Source organism: Ambystoma mexicanum, chromosome 11 (genome assembly GCF_040938575.1).
Source record: "Ambystoma mexicanum isolate Mex_15411 chromosome 11, UKY_AmexF1_1, whole genome shotgun sequence".
NCBI classification, from domain to species: domain Eukaryota; kingdom Metazoa; phylum Chordata; class Amphibia; order Caudata; family Ambystomatidae; genus Ambystoma; species Ambystoma mexicanum.
The window spans coordinates 413,719,783-413,745,701 of NC_090934.1; the positions used below are offsets into that span (position 1 = coordinate 413,719,783).

The 25,919-nt window shown below is 48.5% G+C and overlaps 1 protein-coding gene across 1 annotated transcript in view; it reads left to right on the forward strand.

Annotated features, from left to right (window-relative positions):
• AMBRA1 (autophagy and beclin 1 regulator 1) overlaps positions 1-25,919 on the forward strand; it is a 1,783,669-nt gene that overhangs the window by 205,007 nt on the left and 1,552,743 nt on the right. Inside the window, exons 4-5 of the mRNA XM_069623220.1 lie at positions 21,083-21,266; positions 25,392-25,564. Coding sequence (XP_069479321.1) covers positions 21,083-21,266; positions 25,392-25,564 — 357 coding nt within the window. The remainder of the gene's footprint in view (positions 1-21,082; positions 21,267-25,391; positions 25,565-25,919) is intronic.

Below are 25,919 nucleotides of genomic sequence, written 5' to 3' on the forward strand. Positions count from 1 at the left end.
TTACCCCTGAAAATCTTATCCCCCGTATTCTCCCCACCTTAAATTCCATTTCAGATCAGTCTGACCCAGCCTCCATGGTAGAAAAATACAATGAAGTGATGCTCGCCTCTCCGGACACCATCGCACCACTGAAAATTAGGAAGAGCAAACCCCGCCAACACCTAAATGCCTGGTTCACACCTTTACTGAAAGGCATCAGACAAAAGAAACGCCTAAGCGAAAAAACCTGGAGATCAGACCCCTCAGACACCAACAAAAACAACCTGAAGAAATTAGCCACCCTCTACAAAAAAGAAATCATCTTAGTGAAACAAACCTCCTACAACACCAATATCACTCAAGCCAAATCCACCACAAAAGAATTGTTCGTCATCCTGAAGGAAGTAGAATCCCCCACCCAAGCGCCCGACTCCTGCCTCAAGGACAAGAACTGGTGCACAGGCATACAAAATGCCCTTTGCAACAAAATAACAATGCTTCAGGCGAAGATCAACAACAAAAAAGCATCCATAACGGCCCAAAACACTGTTAACATAGGCCCCCCCTCCAAGGCTACCACTAACCCATTACTGACTCTGAAACCTCTGGACCCCCCCCCCCCCCCCACCCTTCTACTTTCGCAAAGTCTCCACCAAAGAAGTCGAGAAAGTCATCCTCACCCTCAAACCCTCTAATTGCCAGGGCGACCCATGTCCAGCCCAAATCATAAAAGACGCCGCCCGTGAACTCTCACCCTTCATTACTAAACTTATAAATGCCTCTTTCACATCAGGTATCATACCCAGCAACCTGAAACATTCCTGGGTCCTCCCCCTCCTCAAAAAGCAAACCTTGGACCCCTCCATCCCAACCAATTACCGCCCCATGACCACTGTGCCATTCCTACTGAAAGTCCTAGACAAAGTAGCTTCCCAACAAATTCAGCACCACCTGGAACTAAACCACCTCCTAGGCGTCCGACAGTCCGGCTTCAGACCACAGCATGGCACCGAGACTGCACTCCTAGACCTTAAGGCACAAATAGACACACTAAGGGATAAAGGCACAACTTCACTCTTACTACTCCTTGACCTCTCTGCTGCATTTGATCTGGTAGACCATGCAATACTATGCAATCATTTGGTCACGGCAGCCTGCTTCTCCCAGGAAGCAGTCGCATGGATCCAGTCTTTCTTAGATAACAGGACAATGTGAGTCTTCTCTCCTCTAGCAGCTGCTGACCCTCGACCCATTACTTGCGGCATACCCCAAGGATCCTGCGTATCTCCCACCCTCTACAATATCTTCATAAAGCCCCTTTTCGATGATGTAGACGGTCTTGGTATCACATACACCAATTATGCAGACGATACACAGATCCTCATCCCGTTGACGGGAGATTATGACAAGGATTTGGCCTTTGTGAATAGAGTCTACCTTATCCAGGCATGGATGGCCGCCCACGGCCTATGCCTGAATGATGACAAAACTGAACTCCTCATTCGAAAGGATTGTGTCCTCCGACGTATTCCTTATCTTTGATAGATCATCTCCCAGCTTGGTGACCTCAGAATTTTGTTTTCAGTAGAGGGCGCTGCGCGTTGACGTCCCTCGAGGTGATGTCCCTCGACGGCCTCCGTATCGGCGCCGACATCATCACACGTTTAAATACTCGCGCAGCGTCCGTTGCTCAGTTCCGTTTTTCCGCGCTTCGTGGGCCGTCGTACATTGCTCAGTTCTTCAGTCAGATATACTTCATTATTCCTCGTGAATACCGACTCGTACTCGATGGCTTCCTCACCCGAACCGACTCCACGGTTCGGCTTCAAAAAATGTCGAGACTGTGGAAAGAAAATGTCGTTGACGGATCCTCACAGGATCTGTTTGTGGTTCCTGGGAATCGAGCACCATTGTTCGGAGTGCGAGGACTGCATGTCCATGACGGCAAAAGCCTTGAAGAAGCGTAAGGGGAAGCTCGAGAGAGGTAAGGCAGTTAAAACTTCTTCGAAAGTTTCCTCGGCAGAGTCGAGACATTCGTCTACTCGCCATCACAAAAGACATTCTCTTTCTAGGTCTCGAAGCAGTTCCCATCACTCTTCGAGATCTAAGCATTCAAAAAAGAGACGTCGAAGATCCCCTTCCTCGTCTTCCGTTTCCCAAAAAGGGTCTCCTGCCCCACAAAACATAGCTCTCAGGCTGAGTGGGAGGAATTCAGGAAAAAGATGCTGAGCATCTTCGAGAAAGCGGCTGTTAGGCAGAAACCTTTGCAGTTCCCTCTGGGACCACTGCAAAAGATTTAGGACTACAGGTGTTTGGCAGTAAACCCACTTGGTAGTAGTCTGTACCACACAGATTCACTTGGTAGCTGTGGCTGAGCAGTCAGACTTCCCTCAAGAAGAGTTAGGCAGTATACAGAGTATTCACAATAGGTCAAGAGCACACAATAGAACAAGTAAACACTGACCAGGGCTTGGTGTAAAAGAGATATAATTATTTATTTAAAAACCACATCTAGAAAAACACACAGGCAATAATAGTAAGCAATTCAAAAACACAGTCACTAAAAGATATACACTCCCTTAAAAGAATAATAGACAAGGCTTAAGTAAAGCCCCACTTATTTTCAGACAGCGGTGAGCGCTTAACGTAGATGGCACTCTAATAGTTCGTTTTAAAAAGGGAGAGGAAAGCAGAGAACAAATTGAAACAGATCCCAACACTTTTGCAATAACATAGCTAGAGAGGAAGGCAAAGTAAAACCGTGAATTCAGAGTCAGTAGGCCGGATCCGCTTTAAGAGGTTCAAAACGAAATGTGTCCAAGGTCACACGGTTGCAGTGCACAAAAGTCTTGTAATAGTTCAAAAAAGGAGTTGGATCAGAGGAAGGGACCAGTTAGAGGGTCAAGGCGGCCAGCCTAGTCCAGAAGGTTAAGGAGTTATTATTACCATGTTGCAATCTTTAGAAAGGGAGGCCTGGCGGACACGGTACCTTAAAATGGTGAGAACGCTCCAGCGGGGGCAGTTGTTCCTGGCAGCGGATGCAAGTCAGTGCTTCGTCCGTGTTACTGCATGGAGGGTGCTGTGTAACACACATTGAAAAAACACATAAGACTCTGTGGAGTAAAGGACCCCATAGGCCATAAAACACATTACCAGTCAAAGGAATACCATTAATCATGTCCAAGAGTGGGAGAAAGAGTCTCACTCTTGGCAGGAGGTAAAAAATAAACTCCAGAAATTCAGCAAATCTGCTGGGGGACTCACTAGATTAAGAAATTCAGCCTAAAGAGAGATTTCTCCCCAACAGCGGCCTCGACCCCCTCGAAGACTGCTGAGGGTGATACCCTGGGTGAAAGACCCGAAAAATCAAAACGCTGCGAGTTGCAGCACCCGGCGAAAGAAGCCACTCGAGAGCGTCACAAACCCTCGAGTAAAGGCAAAGTCGCATCTTCGACGCCGTCATCGAAGATCCCTTCGACGCATAGATCGGCGTCTTGGACGCCGTTATCAAAGGGTTCTTCGACGCACGGGTCAGTCGAGTCGATGCCGTCTTCGATGCCGAGAAAGGACAAACCCACGGCCACCTCACAGGCAGTGGCCATACCCAGAGCCTCGATCGAGAATGTCGACAACCTAGAGTAGAATTCCGATAATCGCGAGTTCATCGAGGCCTCTACCACCTTTCTCAACGCCTTTTTCGATGGCTTCGAAGCCTTTAACGTCCGCGTCAACATTTTCTCAGCTAATCATGACAAATTTGGCTCCTTCTGCTCTGGAAATTGGATTTATACCATTTTCAAGACCTGATCACTCCAGAGTCTTATCTATTTATGAAGAAGGGGAGGATTCAGATCAGGGAAGACTTTTTGAGTTGCAGGGATCTGCAACTCCTGTACCAGAGGAATTTACCTCTGAGGAAGGTAGGTTGAAAGACCTCCAAGCTTCCTTACAGGAAGCAAGTGGGTTGGACACTTCCCCAGAAGTGGAATTTGCCAGACCAGACCCAGGGGAACATGCTGAAACCCCTTATAGAATCTTGATGACAAGGATAATAGAGTTTATGGGGTGGTCCACACCCTCACCTGCTTTTCAGCAAGACGACCACAGTCATCTTGGTCAAAGGTCCACAGGAGGATCCTGTGGTGCCATTTCATGCGGCATTACAAAGGAGAATATTGGCAAACTGGGAAACGCCTGAGGTAATCCCGGTGGTGAACAGAAAATTATCAGCTAAATATAGGGTGTCTCCTGTTGACCCTGAATATTTATCCAAACACCCAACTCTGGAGAGTCTGGTTGTTCAGGCAGCTACTTCATCAGGTAGTAAATCGGCTTACCCTACTGTTCCACAGGACAGGGATGATAAGAGATATGACTCTATGGCTAAAAAAGTATTTTCCGCATGTAGCATGGCGTTGAAATCCATCAATGCTACTTGTAAACTCGCATGGTTAAGCCACACACTTAAGGAGTGTGCTTCATCAGCGGCTGACTGCTTCCCGGAGGGAGAATAAAGGGAAGCGTTCCTAAACATCATCAAGGATGGTAAAGACACTATGTGCGAATCCCTTCAAACTGGCATCGATTCTGCTGACAGCATCAGCAGGGCCATGGCAGCAAGTACAAAAACCCAGAGATTTGCTTGGTTGCGAAAGTCTGGTTTTGCTCCAGATGTGCAAAGCAGACGCTTCAAAATGCCCTTTGACGGCTCTTCTTTGTTTGGTAAGAAGGCGGATGACAGTTTAGAAAAACTACAAACATCAAAGGCAGCAGCAAAATCCCTGGGAGCTGCAATCCGTCAGACACCATATCGCCCCTCAGGAACCTCTTGGAGAGGTAAGTCCTTTCGCTTCTATTCCGCATTCGGAAGAGGCAGAGGAAAGCCGGTTCAAAGGGGCCAGAAAAAATTCACCCGAGGTGGACGGGGTAAAAATACAAAAGCCGCAGCAGGTGCCTCTTTACTCTCGGCATCTGCATCAGCCGCCTCCAAACCGCTCTGAGGACTCTCCTCACAAGACACCAGTAGGGGGCAGCTTAACTCAACATCTGACGGAATGGCAGGCTATTACGTCAAATGCTTGGGCATTGGAGACAGTTGCCCAAGGTTACTGCCTGCCTTTTCTACGCATTCCCTCAGTCATCCACCTGGGAACAGCTCTCTGAAAGTTCCAGATCCGCTCCTCTTGCAGGAAATTGTAGACCTGCTAGAGAAAGGTGCCATAGAACCGGCACCTGTAGCGGAGAGGAACAAGGGCTGGTACCCCGCCCCTACTTTCTCATACCGAAGAAAGACGGAAGACTGAGATCTATCTTGGACTTACGAGAATTGAACAAGTTCCTCAGGAAAGACAAGTTCAAGATGGTAACTCTCTCTCAGATCCTTCAGGCCCTCCAGCTCCAGGACTGGCTGGTATCTCTGGACCTCCAGGATTCTTATTTCCATGTGCCAATCCATCTCAAACACAGGAAATACCTGAGGTTCGCAATTGGCGGCTCTCATTATCAATTTCGAGTTCTGCCATTTGGGCTGACCTCAGCCCTGAGGGTCTTCACCAAGCTTATGTCGGTAGTGGCTGCAAGTCTGAGGGAAGGGATCCACGTCTACCCCTACCTGGACGATTGGCTGATCAGAGCTGTATCTCCGGAACAAGCTCAGATTCACAGTTGATACCATCACAGAGACTCAAGTTCATTGGAGTGGTCCTGGACACTTCCCTGGGAAAAGCTTCGCCACCAGAGGTGAGTGCTCAAGATATTCTGCAGATGGTCACCAAGTTTCAAAATGCCCAACGTCTCCCTGACTTCGACTTTTTGAGGTTGCTAGGCCTCATGGCATCCTGCATCTTCCTTGTGCCAGAGGCTCGCTTAAGAATGAGTTCTCTTCAGTGGGCACTGAGAACTCAGTGGTCGCAATTCTCAGCGAGACCGACCGACCTCCTTCAGGATCCGGACAAGGTGGCTCGAGACCTTCAGTGGTGGGCCTGCCAGAAAAACATCTTGAAGGGGGAACTGTTTTGGCAACCATGGCCGGAGAGAACAGTAGTCACAGATGCCTCACTCATGAAGTGGGGAGCCCATACCAGCGACTTGACCATCAGCGGTCGTTGGTCTCCATCGGAGTCCAGACTACATATCAACCTGTTAGAGCTGAGAGCAATCAGACTAGTGCTGAAAGCTTTTCTGCCATCTGTACAGGGGAAAAATGTCCTGATAATGACGGACAACACAGTGGCCATGCACTACCTCAACAAAAGAGGAGGCGTAGGATCACTGCCACTGTGCAGAGAGGCAATGCAGCTTTGGTTTTGGGCAATTCAAGAAGGAATCTCTCTATCGGCAGTTCACCTAGCCGGAGAGAAGAACTTGATGGCGGAGGCTCTGAGCAGGCAGAGCACAGTCTCCCACGAGTGGGAACTAGCTCAGGAAGTCCTTCACGAGATCTTCGCCCTTTGGGGAACCCCTCAAGTGGATCCGTTCACCACCAGTGCCAACAGGAAGTGCGATCTGTTCTGTTCAAGGGAATTTACCCCGAGAGGTGCTCTAGGGGACGCGTTCGTAGTGGACTGGGAGTTTCCCCTTCTATACGCGTTTCCACCAGTCCCTGTCATTCCTCAAATGATCAGGAGGTTGAGAAGATTCCGGAGGACCATGATCCTAATTGCCCCAGACTTGGCCAGGAGAACGTGGTACCCGGACCTTCTGGACATTTCCATCTGCCCTCCAATTCATCTTCCACTCAAGGAGAATCTTTTCTCACAGAAGGGAGGTCAGGTTCTCCATCCAGACATCAGAACCCTCAACCTTCACGCCTGGCTTCTGAAAGGTTGAGATACAAGGATTGGGACCTCCCAGATGACGTCATGGAGGTGTTGCTTTCGGCCAGAAGGCCAGCAACAAAGTCTTTATACCGCTGCCGTTGGAACAAATTTTGCAGCTGGTGTAGAGAAGAGAATATCGACCCCCTTTCATGTGGTACACCAACTGTGTTATCCTTTCTACTCTACTTGGCAAATTCAGGCCTTCAAGTTGGCACTATCAAGGGCTATCTCGCAGTGCTATCAATCTTCAAGCACTCTGCAGAAGAGCCATCATATTTCAAATTACCCTTAGTAATACAATTTCTAAAGGGATTAACTAATGTCTATCCTCCAAGACCTTTCCAAGTTCCTTCATGGGACTTAAATTTAGTCTTAAATCTCCTGATGGGTACTCCTTTCGAACCCCTCCACTCTTGTTCGCTAAGATTTCTCACCCTTAAAACTGTCTTATTAGTGGCTTTAACATCTGCTAGAAGGGTGAGCGATTTACAAGCTCTATCTTGTAAACCCCCTCATCCAATTTTTCATAAAGACAAAGTTGTCCTACAGGTGAAGCCTAATTTCCTCCCAAAGGTGGTTTCTGAATTCTGCATCACTCAGAAAATTACCTTACCTTCATTCTATCCGCCTCCCCATCCGGGGAAAGAGGAAGAAAGGCTACATAGGCTGGACCCAAGGCAGGCTTTAAGCTTTTACATCAGCAGGCTTGCTAGGATTAGGCAAGCAGACCAACTGTTCGTAGGTTACTCAGGACACAAATTGGGACTACCGATTACAAAACAAACCATTTCCAGATGGATTATTTTGGCCATTCTGGAATGTTACAAACTAGCAGGGAAAGATCTTCCTCAAAATCTTAGGGCTCATTCAACCAGGGGTATCGCAGCCTCCTCGGCCCTCCAAAGATGGGTTCTGGTTCGAGACATACGTGCGGCTGCCACATAGTCATCCGCACATACCTTCACAAGATTTTACAACCTGGATTCCTCCTCTAGTCAAGAGACTAGGTTTGGCTAAGCCATATTACATTCTGTTCATTCCTAAAAGGAAACATGGCATTTACTCCTACCTCCAATTACACACCACTGCTATGGGAGTCTATCAAAGATAACAAATACGTCGGAGGACACAGTCCCTTCGAAGAACAAGCTACTTCTTACATGGTAATGTTCTTTCGATGGGGATGTTCCTCCGACGTATTCCTCATCGCCCCTCCCATCCATCCCTGCAGTAATACTTCCCTTGTGGTTGCAGCTTACGCTTCTTCAAGGTTAATAACCAATTCATGTAAAACAACTGTTAACGTCAAAATGGAACTGAGCAACGGACGCTGCGCAAGTCTATTTATACGCGTGATGACGTTGGCGCCGATACGGAGGCTGTTGAGGAACATCGGCTCGAGGGACGTCGACGCACAGCGCCCTCTACTGAAAATTGTTTCCGAGGCCAGCAAGCTGGGAGATGATCTATCAAAGATAAGGAATACGTCGGAGGAACATCCCATCGAAAGAACGTTACCAGGTAAGAAGTAACTTATTCTTCTGGGGCACTTCTTCCAACATCAAAAAACTGGGCCCCAACTATGACTCCTTCATAATTGACAATAACATCATTACTGTAGCCAAAGTAGTTAAAACCCTTGGTTTTTATATAGACTCCACCTTTACCTTTGGTAAACAAGTGAATTCCATGGCTTCAGCACCCTCCTACACCTGCAAGCTAATTAGAGCAGCCAAGCCCTTCCTCTCACCTTATAATTGCGTCATTCTAGCAAGGGCATTAATCCTGTCGAAACTAGATTACTGCAACGCCCTCTACATAGGCAGTAACAAATACATTGCCTCCAAAATTCAGACACTTGAAAATAATGCCCTGAGAGCCGCCCTAAACTTCCCTAAAAATGCCGACATATCAGACCTTAGGAGATCTACCAACAGGCTCTCCACTAAAGACAAAATCCTCCTCAAAACATCCTCCCTTACACACAAATGCCTCAATCATGCAGCCCCGCAATACCTTATAGACAGATTCACCAGACAAACAGCCTTTCACCCCTTACGAAAAGCTAACTCTAACCTTTTGTTAGTACCCAGATTCAAACTTACTAAATCTGGCGGGAGTAGCTTTGCTGTTAAAGTGGCACAACTGTGGAACTCCCTTCCAACTACTCTAAGGGAAGATCTCCCGTACCAGCAATTCAGATCCAATCTGATCCAATGGCTAAAAGATCATGATGCCTAACTTCGCCCTACTGTCATTTGGGATCTCATGTATATTTTGTATATTTGCTCTGCTCTATTTATCTGTCACATCTGCATTCTTGTTAACTCACTGTACATACTTCTGTGATTTTTTGACACTACATGTCTACAGCATTGTAACCGTAGCTGTACCCCTGTTTATTTGTAACATTTAACCTAAGTTGAACAACCCTCTTTCTGCTTTCGCGCCCGAATACCCTTGGGTCTGGTGCGCAATATAAATAAACAAACCAACACCCCGCCAGACATGGTAGGAGGAAGGGGGGGGACACCCTCCTTGGGAATTTCGAGAGATCGATGACAGGGCCCCACCAGGGACCAAGGAGATCTATGAGGGGAGAAAAAGCAACGGCGAGACTTCGCCCACCCCTCCTCCCCCACAACCCCCATGAGCGCAAAGACCGGAGGAGAGGGAGCGGAGAAGATGCCACTCCTGGACGTGCACCCGCAGTCTCTGGCCCATTCGAGAGACAGAAGCCCTACACACACACACCTAGGGTGACGACCCCTCTGCTGCCACGGCCTCCTGTTCGAGCGGCCCACACTCAGCCCCACATCCACAGAGCAAAGGACAGTCCTGCCGGGGGCGCGGAGAGGGAGGCAGGTGAGACACTAAGCGGACGCCAACATATTCCACGAGGACATACGGGCACCACAGAGGGCCAAAAATGGGGAGAAGCACCTCTACTACACAATTAGCTGGAACGGGAGCCCAAATTGAGGGGAAGGACCCCAGAACTTTCTCTGGGCTCAGAGTGGTCTTGCCCCAACGGAGGGCCTCTGAAACCCCGGACTTGCTTGCATGGTGGCCCCCGGACATCTGTTTGGGGCAAGTGCCAGCCCAGGACGATCCACAGTACCCCCAACTCCTCCACTGGGGGTACCTCCTCAGCACAGATCCCACACAAGGGGAGGGCAGGAGGACTCGAGGGGAGACCCTCCACCGGTAAGCAGCGGCAGGACGAGCCGACGCCCCTAAACTGGGGACAAGAACCGAGGGAACAAGAGAGTTGCCCCCCGCACTTAATATCCAACCTAAAGACTCCACCAACCACAAGGAAGGAGAACCGATATAGCACACAGCAGGCACTGGCAGAGGCAGGAAGCCTCCGAACCCTGGACACTACTGGGTGGTGGCCCCCGGACTTTGCTTCGGGGGCATGTGCCCGCCAAGTAAACCCATAGGAAACACGCAGCTTTCTGCCCCTGTTGTACAGGCAAAATCAGGGGTATGGGGTCCCCGACAGTGGAGAGTCCATGTCAGAGAGAAGTGACGATCTCTCCTTCAACCTACAAACACCCCATAGGAGTCAGTAAGGTGCCGGAGGCACCCAAGAACCTCAGCGCAAGGGGTCCGCGCTACCCCCCCATAAGTGCACCCCGAACAACACCTACCATTCTCCCTCAAGGAATAAGTCTCCAGGAGCTGAGGCAGGGCCCGCCTTAGCTAGAACTGATGCACGGCAGAAGGCTACTCCAGCAATAAACGGGCCCAATAAAGCCCAGGCACAATTTTGGGAGAAGGTGAGGCATAAGCTCCAACTCTTCACACACAGTACCTTGATAGTGGGAAGGGACTTCAATATGGTCCTGGACCCCACGAGAGATAGAAAGAAGTTAATGCCCCAGTTGCCCGATGACCCCACTTCATAAAGCTTCCCCTGGGTTAACCGGGAGCTCGGCCTGGAGGACACGCTCCCGAGCACGATCACGGGTGACTCGCCATTCACATACTATTCAAAGGTACACAAGTCTGTTTCCAGGATCGACTACATCCTGACAGATAGCTCTTTCCTTCCCTATGTAACAGACCACAGGGTAGACCCAGGTTCCCTGGTCTGATCATGACCTGGTGAGAATTACCTTATTGGGCGGGGTGGGGTCGACAAAGAAAGGGGAGGTGGAAGGGTAACAATACCCTACTTAAGGACAAGGTGACAGAAAAAAATGGTCCTAGAGAACATAGTGGAGTACTTTGCCCTGAACGACAACGGGGAGGTCAGCCCGCACACTTTGTGGGACACATTTAAAGCGACAATACGAGAAGTCCTCATTAAAATTGGTGCTAAAAAAAAAGGGAAAGGGAGGCACAGGAGCAAACCCTCAGCGAGAATATAGCAGCACTACAACCGGGCTGCACCCCGGACAGTCGCATCTCCCCTGACCAGGTGATAGCTCTTGAGCAATATAGGACCCAGTTGAAGGAACTTTTGGTAAATAAAACAGAGAGGAGTCTTCAGCTACTTAAACAAAAATATTATGAAAAGAGGGAAAGAGCGGATTAGATTTCAGCGTGGAGGCTTAGGGAGGCCCAGAAAAGCAAGATGAGAGCTACGAAAACAGAGACAGGGACACTAAGTTATGATAATCAGAGTATGGGAATAGCCTTTCGGGGATACTACGAGAAATTGAGTCCGAATTTGAAGGTGAGGACGCCCAGTTAGAGGACTTCCTTAAATCGATCCCAGTTCCAAGACTTGTGGGAGGGGTAGCAGAGAACTTGGAGGCCCCGTTAACGGAGGATGAGATAATTCTGGCAATCAAGGGAATGAAAGGAGGCACCTCTCCAGGGGAAGATGTGTTTTCTGTGAAATTTTATAAGATGTTTGGCTCCACATTAGCTCCCCACCTGGCTAACGGTATTCAGTGCAGTCCTGGCGGGTGACATCCTACCCGAAACAATGATGGGGGCAATCATAGTGGTAATACCCAAGGAAGGGAAAGACCCAACCGAATGTTCCTCCTACAGACCTATATCATTAATGAATATGGATGTTAAAATCCTGGCGAAGGTACTCGGTAAAAGGATGGAGGGAATTATGCCATCACTAGTCCATGGGGGATCAGGTGGGGTTGATAAGGGGACGGCAAGGATCAGATAACATCCGGAAAACAATAGATTTGATCCACTATGCACAAGAGTCTGATCTCGACGCAAGCTTGTTCTCAATAGATTCATAGAAAGCTTTCGACAGTCGAATGGCGATACATGTTACTCCTCCGAAAGATGGGATTTGGAGAACATATGAGAAAGTGGATAGCAGCTATGTATAGGGCCGCCACAGCATAGGTCCAGATGAATGGAGAGCTCTGGGCCCCGTTTAATCTCTCGAGGCGTACAAGGCAGGGGTGCCCCCTCTCCCCATTAATATATGCCCTTACAATGGAACCCTTCACCATAGCCTTGAGAGCACACCTGGGTATTGGAGGTATACAGAAGGGCAAGGTAGATTTCAGATGACATCCTGGGATATCTAGTGCGGTCTCTCCAATCGCTCCCCTCCACCCCCCACTCTCTTTAATAGAAACCTTTGGGAAATTTTCGGGGTTGAAAATGAATAAATCAAAATCCATGTTGCTCCCTATCAGAGCTCAGGACCCAATACTAGACCCTTTAAACGAGTTTCTGGGGATTAACGTAGAGAAAACCTCAATCCGCTATCTGGGTATTCATCTTACTAGGGACCTCCCGAAAAGGACATCGGCCAACTAAGACCCTATAGCGGTGGAGGTCAAGACGGATCTGAAGCAATGAGGCAACATGATTCTGTCATGGTACGGATGCATGACAGCGGTGAAGATGAACATCCTGCCGAGACTTCTCTATCTCTTCACGTCCCTCCCCTCGAGAGTCCCTGACCAGATCTTTAGTGAACTCCAGAAAGCAGTCCAAGTCTTTATCTGGCAGGGGAAAACTCTGAGGTCTAAGAACGACCCTTCTCTACCTTTGGTCTACCTGACTTTCGTCTCTACTTCTGGGCAGCCCAGCTACGGGTACTCCTCGAACACAAGAAAGATGGTAAAAACACATGTTGGATCTACCTGGAGGACATGGACACACAGCCTCATAAGGTGCGGTACCAAGGGGGCGTGGCTAACAGCCATGTAGAGAGGACGCGAGCTCCGCTAGATGTGCCACTTATAAGCTGTTGTCTACGGCTCTAAAACATTAAACAGACCCTGCGAAGCACCACGATTGTTGCGGACGCCTGCGGGGGAAGCTCCAGGACCCTCCACACTCGAGGGTGTAAGCCAAAAGACTTGCTTTTGCCGCCCGCGGATAACCGCTTGGCAAGGAACCAAGATGGCGGCTCTCATACACTGAGCCCGGGGAAACCAGCGCCAGCCCAACGGACCGCGGACCTAAAATCCCACACAACCGCTCGTAAGAGGAAGAGCAATCTGGTAGCACAGCTGCTGAACGGGGCCTCGGCGGCGTTGCATGGGCTACGGAGACACCCGAGGGACCGTGGACAATAGGCATGACACAGGCCTCCGCACCTCAAAGCCGCGAGCCTCACCCGAGGCCACAAAGGAAAGCGCACATCGCCGAAACAGCCCTCAGCGCCTGAAGCCCACAGACATAGCCGGAACCAGGGGAATGTCGCGCTCGAACAAATCGACGCCGAAGGGGGATAGATCCAAGCAGCGCCAGACTACCATATACGCTTTCACGGCCAACGGACTCCCCGACCCCGAGGCCTCAGACACGGCATCTGTTGAGACAGAAACCGGCCCCACTGTAACAGTGGCCGAACCCAGCAACACCCAGGGCCATTAAGACATTCCAAGCAACAATGGTGAACAAAATTGACGCCGTGGCCACAGGTCTGGGCCTCCTACGTCAGGATGTCCGCTCCTTGGCTGGCAGAACCGAAGCGCTGGAGACCCAGGTACGCGAAAATACAGAAGCAAAAACCCAACTCCTACACGACATAGATGGCTTCCAGCAGAGAGTCAAGAACTTGGAGGGCTCGCCGCAACAACATCCGGCTTCTCGGCCTGCCGGAGGGCATTGAAGGCCCGGATCCCACCAACTACGTGGAGAACCTCCTGCTGCAGGAGATTGGCACGGAAAAGCTGTCGCAGGGCTTCTCCATAGAGAGGGCTCATAGGTCACCTGCGAAGAAACCACCACCAGGCGGTCCACCTAGGCCTATGATAGCGAAAGTACTGAATTACAGGGACTGAAAGGTCATTTTGGCGTATTCACAATCAGGTGGCCAGATCAAGAGGGACTCCGCCAAGATTGCGATTTATCCCGATTACACCTTCCAAGTACAGATGAGCAGAGCTCAGTTCATACATACGAAAGCCAGATTGAAAGCAGCAGGATTGCGGTACATGCTTCTATACCCCTCAAGGCTAATGGTAATACACAACAGGGCCCTCTTGTTTGACACCCCGGAACAGGCACGGGACTGGATGGACGGACAGCAACTACCCGACATCGAAGACAAAAGTCGGAAGCCGCATCCAAACGCCTCCCAAAAACCGCAGGAGAACTTTTCTTAATACAACTGCGTATCAGCAGAAGGACCTAGCCTATTAAACGGCTGATGTGACCCTACTTGCGGAAAGCTGAGGCAAGTGCTCCCCCAGGAGTTTCTTTTTCAGGGTACGTTTACCCGCCCGTAGGGCACCCGAAGACCATGCCTGGTCCTAAGGAGTGGAAACGGGACAGTCAGAAAGAGGGTCACCTCGCTGGACCAGTTCTATGTTTGGGAAGTTTATTTAATGGGAGGGAGAATTGGAGAGTTCGCACCCACGTTGGGAAGTTTGAACAAAAAATACAGAGACCTCAGGATAACTGCACGACAGACGCATCATTAACAGGACCTCGGCCGAGGCCGAGCAACGGACACTGCGGCGCCTATGGCTGAAAAAATAAAAGTAATGAAGTGGAACGTCAGAGGCATGAACAGCTTTGTGAAACAACGCCGGATACACGCTTATTTGTGAGGATGCAAGGTTGGAATTGCTATGCTTCAAGAGACACACCTGACGACGGAAAAACTGAAGGCGCTAGCCAAGACATGGAGAGGGACCCTGATCTGATCCTCCTACTCCTCTTATGCAAGAGGGGGTCCTGATTTGGATCGACCCAAACATCCCATTCAGAGTAGTGAGCACCAAGACGAACGACGAGGGCAGGATGGCACTTGTGCAAGGTACCATGGAAGGGAAGGAACTATGCCTGGTTAGTACTTATCATGACTCCACTGCCTTCTTCCACTCCCTGTTTTCGCGACTGAGCCTTTATGTAAATTGCACTATGATTTTGGAGGGAGACCATAATTGCACCCTCGATCCCCTCAAAGACAGGTCTGATACTAAACACTCCCGACCACCCCCCCCCAGCCAAAATATTGTCTAAGTTAATAAGCCAGCTGTCACTATGTGATCTGTGGAGGAAACGGGGCCCTGAGCGAAGAGAATTTTCCTTCTCCCCGCCACACAACATCCACACTAGGCTGGACTATATTCTAGGCAGTTTGGGGCAGCAAGCCACGTTTAGCAAAGCACAGTATTTGCCAAGGGTGTTGTCAGACCATTCCCCCATGTTGGCCACCTGGGAGGTATACCCGCTCAGACCCCCAATTCCCACGTGGAGACTTGGGGCCGAAGCCCTGCTCGATGCAGCCTTTTGTGAACACATAAGACAGTACCAATTAATACTGGCAAAACAACCTGGACAGTGTTGAATGCGTCGGTACCGCGTGGGAGGTATATAAGGTAGTCATGAGGAGAGAGATGATGGCCGCGGTGGGGGGCGCCCAGAGGTCCATCACTAATTCTCTGGTGGGCGCGGAAAGGGAGTTGGGGGATCTGGAGCGTAGGATAGATTCGACTCCAGAACATGTACAGGAAATTACCAAACTGCGACAAACCTGCCTGTCGCACTGGGAAACCTTGGGGAAACTAAGTTATGCTAAGCACACTGAAAACGCACATGCTGGGAGATAAACCCGGTAAACTCTTAGCTTGGCTTTACAAAAAGGAAACCCCTAGGACTCCCATTTTCCACATACTCAGACCTGACGGCACCACAGCGCACACCCAGGCAGAGATTAACTCGGTCTTTTCTGAGTTCTATTGTGACCTATACTCAAAGACCCTGCCCCCCCCCCCACTGACACAGAGATAGAGGACGTCCTGGATAACATAGAGCTACCCAAAATAGATTCACAGATGGCTGAAGCCCTAGATGACCCAATCACCCCCGACGAGGTGAAAGCAATAATTAGATCCTTACCATCTGGGTAAGCGCCGGGCATGGATAGCCTGCCCGGGGAATTCTAGAAGTCATATGAGGAGACCCTTGCCCCACTGCTAGCACAGGTATACAACAAGGCTTACGAACGCGGTATCCTCCCTGACTCCATGAGAGAAGCCATAATAAAAACCTGGAAAAGATGGGACGGACTGTGGGTCATATAGACCACTATCTCTGTTAAATGTAGATGATAAAATACTGACTGCACTCCTTGCTAATAGATTACGTAGTGATCCCCCTGTTGATTCACCAGGACCAAACTGGCTATGTGCCAGGGCGCTCTATCATCGAAAACTTGCACAGGTTACACCACATAATATACAGCACCGAGCGAGGGCCTCAGAAATATGCTGTGGCGTCACTAGACGCCACCAAGGCCTTCGATTCGGTGAGATGGGAATGGTTATGTGCCACCATGGTTAGGATGGGGATCGGACCCGCCTTCCTTAAGTGGACCCAATTAGTCTACACCAATCCCACGGCCAGAGTGCGCACCAATAGGACATATTCGGGGAAATGGCCCCTCTACAGAGGCACACGGCAGGGTTGTCCACTGTCCCCTATGCTATATATTATTGCCGCGGAGCCTGTAGCTGCATATCTCCGGCAAGAGTACGGAGATGGAGGCATCGAACTTGACGGGGAGACCCACCTCATCTCTATGTACGCAGACGACATGCTGCTGTACCTGCACAACCCGGAGCACCTCCTGCCCTACATTTTAGAGACTTTAGATAGTTTCCACAAACACACAGGCATTCAGATCAATAAAGATAAGTCTTGTCTCTATCCCCTTGCTGCATTGTACAGAGAGGAGCACAGATCCCTGCCCCCCCTAGACCTTCAATGGCAGGTGACATCGTTTAGATACTTGGGTGTTACCATACACGTAACTCTAGCATCGAACACATTCTTAACACGGTTAGGGCTAAAGATGCCCTTGCAAAGTCCATGGATTTCTGGGGTAAGCACCCACTCTGTCACGGGGCGGGCGGGTCTCCTCAAAATGGTGGCACTTCCCCGTTTACTGCATTGCTTTTCCAACGTCCCCTTAAACATCCCTCTCTCCTTTTTCAGAGACATAAACTCTGTAGGGGGTTCCTTTGGCAGGGAGGTAGGTACAGGGTGGCGCTGGACATTCTCCATAAACCCTATGAGAGGGGGGGATTGAAGGTCCCAAATTTCGAACCTTTACTACTTGGCTAGCCAACTAGGACATGTGACGCAATGGATGGCAGATGAAACCACCTCTGACACCCGACTTCTCCAACCAGCTCTGCCTCATCTGTTACTCCGAGACTTACTATGGGTTGACGAGGAGGCTCTGAGACATTACCCATACCTGGTTAGACTTGGATCCCAGCTCTGGAAGCGGGCCTGTAAATCAGTGGGGGCGACAGACCCGTATTCCCCGCAGATCCCCATTGCAGCAGTCATGGCTAAACTCTCATGGGGACACATGGAAATACGCACCCAGTGGGAACCCTATGGGGTGTCAGTATTAGGAGACCTCACGTACGAATAGGAGCTCATGACATTCACTGACCTCAGCGAGTCCACAGGCCTGCTCACAGTCCAGTTTTTGCTCCACAAAGCAGTGACACAGGCCATGAAGGACAGATGGCCGGGGGACCACCGACCAAAGTCATGGAGAACGATATCATTGAGTCTATGTTGGACACTGCTGAAGGGGGGCCACGCAATCTCCAGACTATATGAAGCCCTACTGCAGGGCACTACCAAGGAAGAACTTAAATGCAGAGAGAGGTGGGAGAGGGAATTGGGCCTTGAATTTGAGGACAAAGCATGGGAGAGAATAACTCGCTACCAAAAAAAAAATCTCTAGAAATGCCTGTCTCCAACTCATCCAACTGTACATTACCAACAGGGCCTACCTTACACCTGATGCCATATCGAGGTTCAAAGGAGCCACAACCCAGACATGCCCCAAATGCAATGAGCCGAGGGCGGGAATGACCCACATGTTCTGGGGCTGCCCGACGGTCCAGAGGTTCTGGGCCCAGGTGAAGGAGAGGGTAGGAAACGCAGAGATTGAAGTGGAGATTCACGAACCAGCAGCCTGTATTTTGGGAAGGTATAAGCGAAACAGTAAGAATAAGCCCCTAAATAAACTCAAAGACTTGATATACATCACAGCGAAAAGACTCATAGCCATGGGATGGAAAAGCGCCGGAGGCCTAAGCGAGGCCCTTTGGTGGGGTGATCTCAAAAGATGGATAGCCGCTGAGACCGCGGCCTGGGAGACAGCGATTCAGGTACAGAGGCTGGACTCCAGTGATGAACTCCTCCGATGGGTGGCGTTAACAGTGCCATTGCTCCACCCAGCAGCTCAAGACAGCACCTCGGTCAGTACGGACAGTCCCAGCCCGACGCGAGGTCCAGAAGAATAAAGTGGATGTACCTGAGGTCTCGGAGGGGGGGTGGGGGCAGGAGAGTTGGGAATGTTATGTTGTTTTTTGGATTGTGCATACTGCATTGACTAATCAATGATCCTTTGTTGGTCGCTACTTGTTGAAAATCCAATAAAGATATTTAAAAAAAAAAAAGTGCGGTACCGTCTCTGGGTGCCATGAAAAACCATCACGAGTAGACTATTGCACCACCCTACACTAGGGGTGCTCTGGGCTATTTGGAGGGAGGGGAAGCAAACTGATCACCTTACGACATGGCCCTCCCCACTGGTATCCCTATGGGGCCCGGTAGTCATGCTTGGAAACAAGGGATTCAGAAATGCGCAGTATTGGTAGGAGAAAAGCATGGAGAGGGTGGGCCAACTTCAGGGAAGGCCATTTCTTGTCCTATGAGGATGTGGTAGAGGCTCTGGGCCCTGGAATGATCTCCATATTTCAATATTTTCGGTTGAAGGGCATTTTATGAGACCAAAAATGGGAGAAAAGTTTGAGTACGCTAACTCTTTTCGAGAAAGCATTACATTCAACCGACTCTAGGCGGGGCATGGTGTCTAAATTGTATAACATACTGAACACTAACAACCTCACAGAGAGGAGAGGGTTCTGTCATCTTTGGAATCAACTGGCAGGGGAGGTCCTCACTGAGGAGGTGTGGAAGGATGTCTATAAAATAGCCTTCCATGGAATACCTATTCAGGGCAGACATGGAACATAATCGGAAGGTCCTACAGGGATGGCACGAGACCCGCTAAAGTTATCAAAGATGGTTGCTGGGGTCTCACCGAAGGGCCCGAGGGGATGCGGCCAGGTGGGTACAAGGGGAACACATGTGGTGGCACTGTCCACAGATACAAAGGTGTACTGGAGGGACCTGAGGGGATAGATTGAAGAGGTCACCAGGGAACTACTTGTGCATGACCCACTAACTGTTACTCTGCCTCCCACCAAGGGACTCTGATATGTATAGATACCCCAGGATGTGGGAAACGATGCTACGGGCGGGGAGGGTAGCCTTGGCACAGAAATGGAAGAGCCCGATGACCCCAAGTAAAAAGGAATGGCAGAACAAACTGAAACATGTTCCTTATGGACAAATGGACGACGATGGTCAACGATGATCCAGGCACATTTCGAACAGCCTGGGATGGGGTGAGGCAATCATGGGGATGGGAAGTACATTGAAACCTAGAAACTATTACAGTACCAAAGCGGAAGAGGGGGAGGCTGCGGTGGGGACCAGGGTGGAGGGGAAATGGAGGAGGGGACACCATGGAGTGACAATCCAGCACAGGGTAAACTAGTTTTACCATTACGCAAGGACCCACGCACCAGAAGTGACAGTGAACACTAAGCAACAGAACGCCTAAAGACAAATTCGGATTTTTCTGAGGCCCCACATTCCTCATTTTGTGAGATTTAACCGTGGGTGGAGGGAGGCAGGGGGGCGTGGGGGGAACAGTTGAAGTTGCAGTGATCAGTCATGAGGCTGCGCCAAGTCTCAGCAAAATGGCAATACAAATGTTAGTTTAAAAAAAAAAAGGATACCACAGAATGTGTGGTCCAAGTTATAATGTGTTCATTATTATCCACAAAATGAATTTTGGGGTTGTAACAATTCACTTTTAATCAAGGACATGCCACATTTCTGCCTTAAATAAGCTAACCACTCGGTTGCTATGAGTTAATTATTCAGAAATCATTCAATGAAACCCCATTTTCAACGGTGAAACTGAACCAAAATAATTTTTTAGACTTACAAAAAAAAAAAGAATCCCATTAAGTGGTGTTCGTCTCCTCCTAACAATCACTTTCTTTGAATAATGAGTACTTGCAGAAGAATACATTTCCTTACTGCCTGCTACTAGGTTTTCACTAATCCTTTAATGATTAATTTACTGACCAACCTTTGCAACCTAATAAATAGATAGACTAGGGAATCACCACTGTTAAATTGCATAAACTGAAACCAAAATAAACATTAACCTTTCACATTTTCTTATTTTCTTTTTAACATTATAGATTACCTGTACCTGAGTCTGACATTGTCACTGGGACTACTGTGCATTTTAGCTAGGCTCCGCTTTGTGGTCTGTTTTTGTCAGAAGTAAGACGAGTGATTCGATTTTTTACTTGGTTGACTAAGACTAGAGCATTTGACCACTGCATGGATGCCATATTAGAAGTAACAATGGCTACTCCTCTGTTTCACGCCATATTGAGAGTAAAAAGGGCTGCTCTTCTTAACGTGATGTGGTGTTATGAACACCTTGCTGAAACTGCATATATCATAAAATACCAGATGTTACAAATAATGGTGAAATGACATAACTTGCCGTGAATATTTTCTTGCCCTTTCTTTGTTGGGCAGCAGGATATACACTCACACTCTGAGGCATGTTGACTAGTTTCTTATTGTCTGACTGTTCCTTTAACTCTGCAGTAGTGAACTATTTACTTCCTTCTGTGATGCTCATATCACCCCTAGCTGGATTTCTATCCATTAGCAACAGTTTGTCATCTCCTCTTCCTCTTCAGAACCCTGATGGCTTCTACACATGTCAACCACAACATCTACATCACAGAGGTCAAGACCGGGAGATGTATCCATTCTCTGGTGGGGCACAGACGCACACCCTGGTGTGTTACCTTTCACCCCACAATCCCAGGTCTCATCGCCTCAGGTTGTCTTGACGGTGAAGTACGCATCTGGGATTTGCACGTAAGCATTTTAAGATTCTCTCCCTGTCTATTGATGACTGCCTTTGTTCCAGAGTGAAAGCATTGGGAAAGTTTTGGACATGTTCACACTGCACACTTTTGTGATGTAAGAAGTTGAGAAGATTGTATGGGCTTGCATTTAGTATAGTTTTACAGTATGTTTATTTTATTGATTTTTGTATTTGTTGCAGCACACTGAAACCTTAGGTATCTAAGCGCTAGTTACATTGAGTGAAAGAATACAAGAATACATACAAAAAGTACAATGGGGGGAGGGAAAGAGGTATCACTCTGGGAGCTGGAAGTACAATGAGGGGAAGGGAAAGAGGCGACCGGTATCAAAATGTCTTTGTGTCTTAGATCAGGGAGCTGTAGGCGAAAAGAGCCAAGTTTTTCAATTTTTCATAAAGGTCCTGTAAGCAGGTTCCTTTCTCAGGGCGATGGGCCGATTGTTCCAGAGCTTTGTGGCAATGACAGGAAAGCCCGATCCTCCTGCTCTCTTTCGAGTGAAGGTAGGCACTTTGAGGAGGTGGCTGTTCATGGTTCTTAGTGGGCGGGGTGTATTTCTTCACACAGTGTGATAGGTAGGCCGGGGCAGTGTTGGTGGTGTATCTGCGTGAGATGGAGAGGGTCATGAATTGAATCGGTTTGCAGATCGGGAGCCAGTGGGTATCTTTCCTGGCTTCTGTAACATGGTTGTGCTTGGATAAGCCTAAGGTGGCCCGTAGGGAATTATTTTGGATAGTTCGTAGCTTGCACAAGTTGCGTTCAGAAGTACCTGCAAAGAGGGTATTGCAATAGTCCAATTTGGCTCTGGTGATGGCTCTGGCTATGGTGAGGCGGTTGGTTGTGGTGAGGAAGGGCTTGCTGGCATTGATAAGTTTGGCGGTGTAGGCAGCAGAGGAAGCAACAGTGTTGACCTGGTGTGAGAAGTTGAGGGTGGTGTCTAAGTAGATACTGAGGGTCTTGGCTGCAGTTGAAGTTTGGATCAAGTTGCCGTCAATGTTAAATGCTTTGTAAGCTGGATTCATGTCGCGGAGAGTGGTGTGCGAGCCTACACTGAGGATCTCAGTTTTGTCGTTGTTTCGACCTAACTGGTTGGTTGCCATCCAGTTCTGGACAATGTCATAGACTGAGTTGATGGCTGCAACGTCAAGGTGGTAGGTGCCTGATAGAGGGAGGAGGATTTGGGTGTTGTCTGCATAATTCATGTAGAATATGCCAAGGGAATCCAGGTGATCAAAGAGTGGTTTAGTATAAAAGTTATACAAGGTAGGGAGATGCAATACCCTTGGGGGACTCCACAGGTAACTGGTGTCGATGGGGCACCTGGTCGTCCATAAAGGCACCGGGGGATCTGTCTGTCAAAAAGGATCGGATTAATTCTGCCACTGCTGAGGAGAAATTTGCAGTTGTGGTGAGGTGGTTGCAGAGTGTCTGGTGGTTGACGAGGTTGACTGCTGCTAAGTCCAGTATGAAGATCAAGGCGAGTTTGCCTGTGTCTTCGATATCGTCCAATTGATTTTTCAGGTCCAACAAGGCAGTTTCAGTTCCATGCTTTGGTCGGAATCTTGATTGGTGGATGCCCAGGATGTGGTTGGACTTGGAGATATTGTTGGACTTGGAGATATTGTTGGACTTGGAGATATTGTTGGACTTGGAGATATTGTTGGACTTGGAGATATTGTTGGACTTGGAGATATTGTTGGACTTGGATGTATGCTGCGCGATCAAGGATTTTGGGCTTGAAGGGTATAGTTGTAATGGGGCGGTAATAAGTGGTGATGGTGGGATCGAAGGATGTTTTTCTTTTTAGCAGCAGGAGGATTGAGGCTTATTTCAAGGAAGTTGTGACAGTTTTAGTGGTGAAGGAAGAGTTGATAATAGCTGTGATGATGGGTGCGAGTGTCTCGGCAAAGTCTTTGATGATGGGGGCTGGACAGGCATCCCCTTTGCGGCGGGAGGGCTTGAGTCCTTTAATATTGTTGGCCACTTCAAGTTTTGATACCGGGCGGAAGTCGAATTGGCTGGTGGGTAGTCTGGAGGGAGCCATGACGGGCATGGAGGTGGTGGTTTGGTGTGAATGGCCAGTTGCTTGGCATGTGTTTTCTCCTGGAGGGAGGAATGTTTTCCTGTGAGGGCTTCCTGCACCATGGTACACTTGGTGTCGTCTGTGGGAGGGGTGACTGGCGACTATTCGCACAGGACCGTGAAGAGTTGGTGTCGGACTGTGTTATCTATTCTCGCTTTGTAGCTACTACCTTTGGCGGTATCAATCGCTATTTTGTATATTTTGACGGGGGAAGTAAACTGAGCTTTGGAGGCTGGGGAGGGGTCGTTTCTCCAAGCCGTTTCGATGGTGCATTTCTTAGCAGGGGAAGCAACGGGTTCGGCGGTGAACCAGGCTTCTTTTTTAGAGTGGGCTTGGCTTTGAGCTTTTTTCGCCGGGCTATATTGTTGCCAGCTAGTGCAATGGTGTTATTGTAGAGATTGACAATGGTCTCGGGGTCCGTTGCAGAGTTCGTTAGGGCCTTGGGGTGTGAGGCAGTCCTTGTTGAGATTTTTGGTGCAGTGGGATAGGGCTTCTAGTTTGAATGTGTGCCAGTGGCTGGGCCGTTTGTTGACGGGGATGTTGAATGTGATGGGGTGGTGGTCAGACCACGGGCAAGTTGTGGTGGTGCGGCTGGCCAGGCTGCAATTAAGGTCGTCAATCGAGTCAAGGGTACGACCCAGGATGTGGGTAGGTTCAGTAGTTCGCTGAGCAAAGCCAGTGTGGTTGAGGGCTGTGGTTAGGCTTTTTGCGTAGGAGTCTGTGGGGTTTTTAAGATTGAGATTGAAGTCTCCTAAATTCAAGATTTGTGAGCTGGCCTTGATGGTAGGATTGCCAAGGTCTTGCTCGAAGGATGAAATGCGATATGCGAAATGGGAGAGACGATAGATGTGGTGGAGCCTGAGAGTATTGGTAGGTGAATGAATTTCCTTCAGTGGGAAGTTGGAGAACCCCACTTTAAATACTTTTCCATACTGAATGAACGTGTATATTAAGGCGAAAGATGGGGCCAGGGAAAGCCGCCTTTTTTGTTAGAGGGGGGCTTGGCTCAAAAAGGCACTATTATGTAGTAAGGAAGAGAAGAGTCATCAGCTACCCCTTTATAACCGTGTAGGGGCGGTAGGCTTTAAAAGAGGCAGGTAGCTAGTTTGTACAAATACTAGCTATAGAAGGTCACAAGATGATTTTGAGGGAATTTTATAATTCAATTTATTCAAAAACTCAGACGCACATCTAAAAACTGTAGGTTCATAAAGAAAAACAATTGAACCTTTAAAATCACATTTTAAACCCAAATCAGCTCGAAAATGAAATTTGCAAACTGTTCGATATATCACAGTTGAGTGAGTGAGGGTTAGTAACATAAGTGTATAGTGCGAATTTCAATACTAGTAGTATTTGTGTCTCTGAGTTTTTGAATAAATTGAATTATCATAAAATTCCCTCAATCATCTTGTGACCTTCTCTATAGCTAGTATTTGTACAAACTAGCTACCTGCCTCTTTTAAAGCCTACCGCCCCTACACGGTTGTAAAGGGGTAGCTGATGACACTTCCTTACTTCATGAACGTGTATATTGTTGGTTGGGAAAGGTAAGTGAAGTTACGGGAACACATTAATTAAAAGGTGAGAAGATGGATGAAGGGGATAGGTGGAGGTGAAGGCAGATATAAGAGGTGGAAGCTCCTATCAATGAAAGTAGATGCTAACAGTTCTAAAAATAAAATGCATTAAAATAAATGTTTTGCTCATTTTAAGGGAGTGGTAAAAATGACAGTCTGGCATGTAGCCGGTGAATAATGTTCTCAGCTTAGTTGTGAGTTGGTGAGTATAGCCTTGTTGCTTGTGCATGGTGACAGTGGGTGTTTTGATGACTTGTGCAATGTTCCAAGACCTCTTTACACTCACAGAAAAATCACAAACTGGTACAGGAGCCAGACTTGGACACTAAGAAAAAAAGGAGTGTGAGAAGGGATCCTGTACCCCTTCCAACTAGTCATATGGGTAAGATGTAGAAGCAGCTCTTTTGCCAGCAGTATTTGCTATTAAAATATGTCTGCAATCTGATTTTTACAGGGCGGAAGTGAGAGCTGGTTCACAGACAGTAACAACGCAATTGCATCCCTGGCTTTCCACCCCACGGCTCAGCTCTTGCTGATTGCGACTGCAAATGAGATCCATTTCTGGGACTGGAGCCGCCGGGAGCCGTTTGCTGTAGTAAAGACAGCCAGCGAGATGGAACGGGTCAGGTGAGTTAAGATGTAATCCATTGTTCATTTGTGCGATGTATGAACTGAACTTTGCAGAAGCAGCTTTTGCTCCAGGTGCTCCTGAAAATCTGCAAACCATTAAAACTTATGACATTGATGGATACCGTGTTCAGCAAAAGGCTGACTAAGCGTTCATATGCCTTTCCTTTGTATTGCGTTGGATGAAGACCGACTTCTTTTACAAGCGCAGAAGGATGACTACATTGAATTAAGTAGTGTAAGGTGTCAACAGTTTAGGGAGAGAAATTGGTAATTTTAGAGTTCAAAATCTGCTCCTTTCGAAGGGATTGTGTCCTCCGACGTATTCCTTATCTTAGATAGAAATCCTTCAGCT